Here is a 2,500-nt window from a genome sequence, read left to right as displayed (position 1 = left end):
GGAAAACAAGATTGTTTTGGGCAACTTTTTTTTTTTTTAATTCTGAAAATTTGTTTTGGGGGAAAACAAGATTTTTTGGGGATATTTTTTGAAATTCTGAAAATTTGTTTTTGGGGAAAACAAGATTTTGAGGAAAATAAAAAAAAAAATCTGAAAATCTGTTTATTTTGGGGGAAAAATAAAAACTAAGAATTTGCGTTAGGGAAAACAAGATTTTTTTGAGTAACTTTTTTTTTTCAATTCTGAAAATTTGTTTTGGGGGAAAACAAGATTTGGGGGGGATTTAAAAAAATTTTTTTTTTTAAGAAGGTGACTAGCAAGTCGCTAGTTTTTATTCAAGTTGGCAAATCATCCACATCTGGGTTGAAGTTATGGAACCCCCCCCCCCTCATTTAGAAAAACAAAAACACACATGGAGTAGGAAACAATGATGCTAACGCTAGCTTTCCCCGGAGACGGGCGTCTGACGGGCTTCTTGTCGTCGTCCCTGCAGGAGGACGGAGACGCCAGCTTCTACTGCGAGCTGTGCGACAAGCAGTACGTCCGCCACCAGCAGTTCGACAACCACATCAACTCCTACGACCACCACCACAAGCAGGTGAGAACAGACGGGCGGGTTCCTTATTTTTTTTTCCATTTTTATCGAGTTTCATTAGGATGCGTCGGCTCCTCCCGCGTGCTCCGCGGCTAAATTAAATCATCGGAAGGCGGTTTGGCGGCAAAACTTAATTGGCGGATTTCCCAAAAGACCTCCTTGTCTGGCGACTGTATCTACGCCGGACAAGAAAACCCCCAAAGCCTTCCATTTCCAGTCAAGAAATATCTAATTACTCTTAATATGAGGGGGAGCGGAATAACGAGGAGCCTCAGAGCGGATCTGAGGAGGAGATCTTTACCTCCGGGCTTGTTTTTATTTACCGCGACAGCAGAGAAACCATTAGAATAACCAAGAGGCCTCGACGGCTGCTGCGGAACATCAGGGTTCTTCTGTTCAGGAGGATCCCAGGAGAAGACGATCCACACGGACGCCGCTTTGCAAAATCCTTCGTTTGCGCAGGTTCACGCACATTCTGACGGTCCGCCGGGGGTCGGACGTTCAGGATGAATCGGCGGCGGCGCATCCTGTTAGGTTGTTAGCACGTGGCGCTAACATCTAGCTTAGCTCGAGAGAAAATAGAAATAGAATAGAATTCTATAGAATAGGATCGAGGGTGAAACCTTGCAGTTACACAAGTTGACCACTAGGGGGCTTCCTGCATCTGGAGGGTTCGTCCAATCAGGTGCAAGCAGGAAGTGTTCACATGGCGAGGTGGAATCAGGGCGTTTTTTTTTTTTTTTTTTTTTTAACCAACTCTGGAATATCTGGAGGTTATTGAAGGTCAAACCTCAGTCACGAGCAGCTCTAAATCCATCCTGGTGGTCGCGGCGTGCTCTCCGGCGTGCTCTCCGGCGCCCGGACGGCGAGCTCTTCCGTCCACGCCGCCGCCGCCGCAGCTCTTTACTAAATCGCAGGCGTAATTACGGTTCCCTTTTTCGGACGCCGGCGCAATATTTCTTCGTTAGCCGAGTGTCGGGGAGTTATTAGGTTTACCGCGGGACGAGTGGCGTCGCGGAGGCGGCGGCACAAGAAGGAAATAGATCCCTTCCTCCGGTTTAAAGCTCAATCATTATCAAAAATCACAGAATCGGGACAAATTGAGCGAAAACACAGGATTTAAACATCCACCTGAAGAAGGTTGAGATTAGATTGAGATGATTCCCTTCATCTGCGTCTCCACGTTTGTTTTGGTTACTCATTTACAAAAGGCCCGCTGCAGGTCGGCACCCCGAAATCACCCCGACATCACCCAGAAATCACCCCGAAATCACTCATTTAACCTCCACCGACTCCTGACAGCTCCTCTTCTTCTTCTTCTTCTTCTACCTTCTCATTACCGCCGCTCTCGTCTCGCTCACCTGGACAACCACGTCCACATAATGCCGACTCTCCTTCCTTTCCCTGCACTAGAGGCATCGCTTAGAAACACACACACACACACACACACACGTGTATAACTTTAACGATATCGTTGTATTTTATGTTCCTAATTCTTCTGATTTTTCTTTTTTTCCATTTCCTCATAAATCTCTGAGAGCGCTTTCCCTGCCGGGGCTGATGATTCTCTCACTTTTATTTGTTTTATTTTGAAAAAAAAAAGATAAAAAAAAAAAAAAATCTCCTGATGTGTTTTTTACAAAATAAAATATATATTAAAAAATTAAATAAATAATAATATAATAATAATATAAATACTAAAAAATTCAAGTTTGCCAGGTTTGTAAATGTAATGCCAGCAAATATAAAAAAAACAATTAATTTAATTAAGATAGATTTGGATTCATTGTGATTAATCTATATTAATCTAGATTAATAATTGTTCATTATTGTGTTCCATTTTGTAGGATCATGATAAAAGCCTCTCACTCTTCATATGTTTACATGCATTTAAACATGTATATA

General features: G+C 42.8%; 1 protein-coding gene across 1 annotated transcript in view; it reads left to right on the top strand.

Moving 5' to 3' along the window:
• The window catches only part of LOC147236891 (uncharacterized), a 46,395-nt gene that overhangs the window by 30,350 nt on the left and 13,545 nt on the right, over nt 1-2,500 (top strand). The window contains exon 2 of the mRNA XM_086163078.1: nt 494-598. Coding sequence (XP_086019204.1) covers nt 494-598 — 105 coding nt within the window. The remainder of the gene's footprint in view (nt 1-493; nt 599-2,500) is intronic.

This window comes from Fistularia commersonii, chromosome 2 (genome assembly GCF_037954325.1).
Source record: "Fistularia commersonii isolate RoL2024-O1a breed Wild chromosome 2, RoL_Fcom_v1.0, whole genome shotgun sequence".
Classification (NCBI taxonomy): Eukaryota; Metazoa; Chordata; class Actinopteri; order Syngnathiformes; family Fistulariidae; genus Fistularia; species Fistularia commersonii.
Note: the sequence above shows the minus strand (reverse complement) of the source record. Positions and strands in the feature narration are given on the sequence as shown.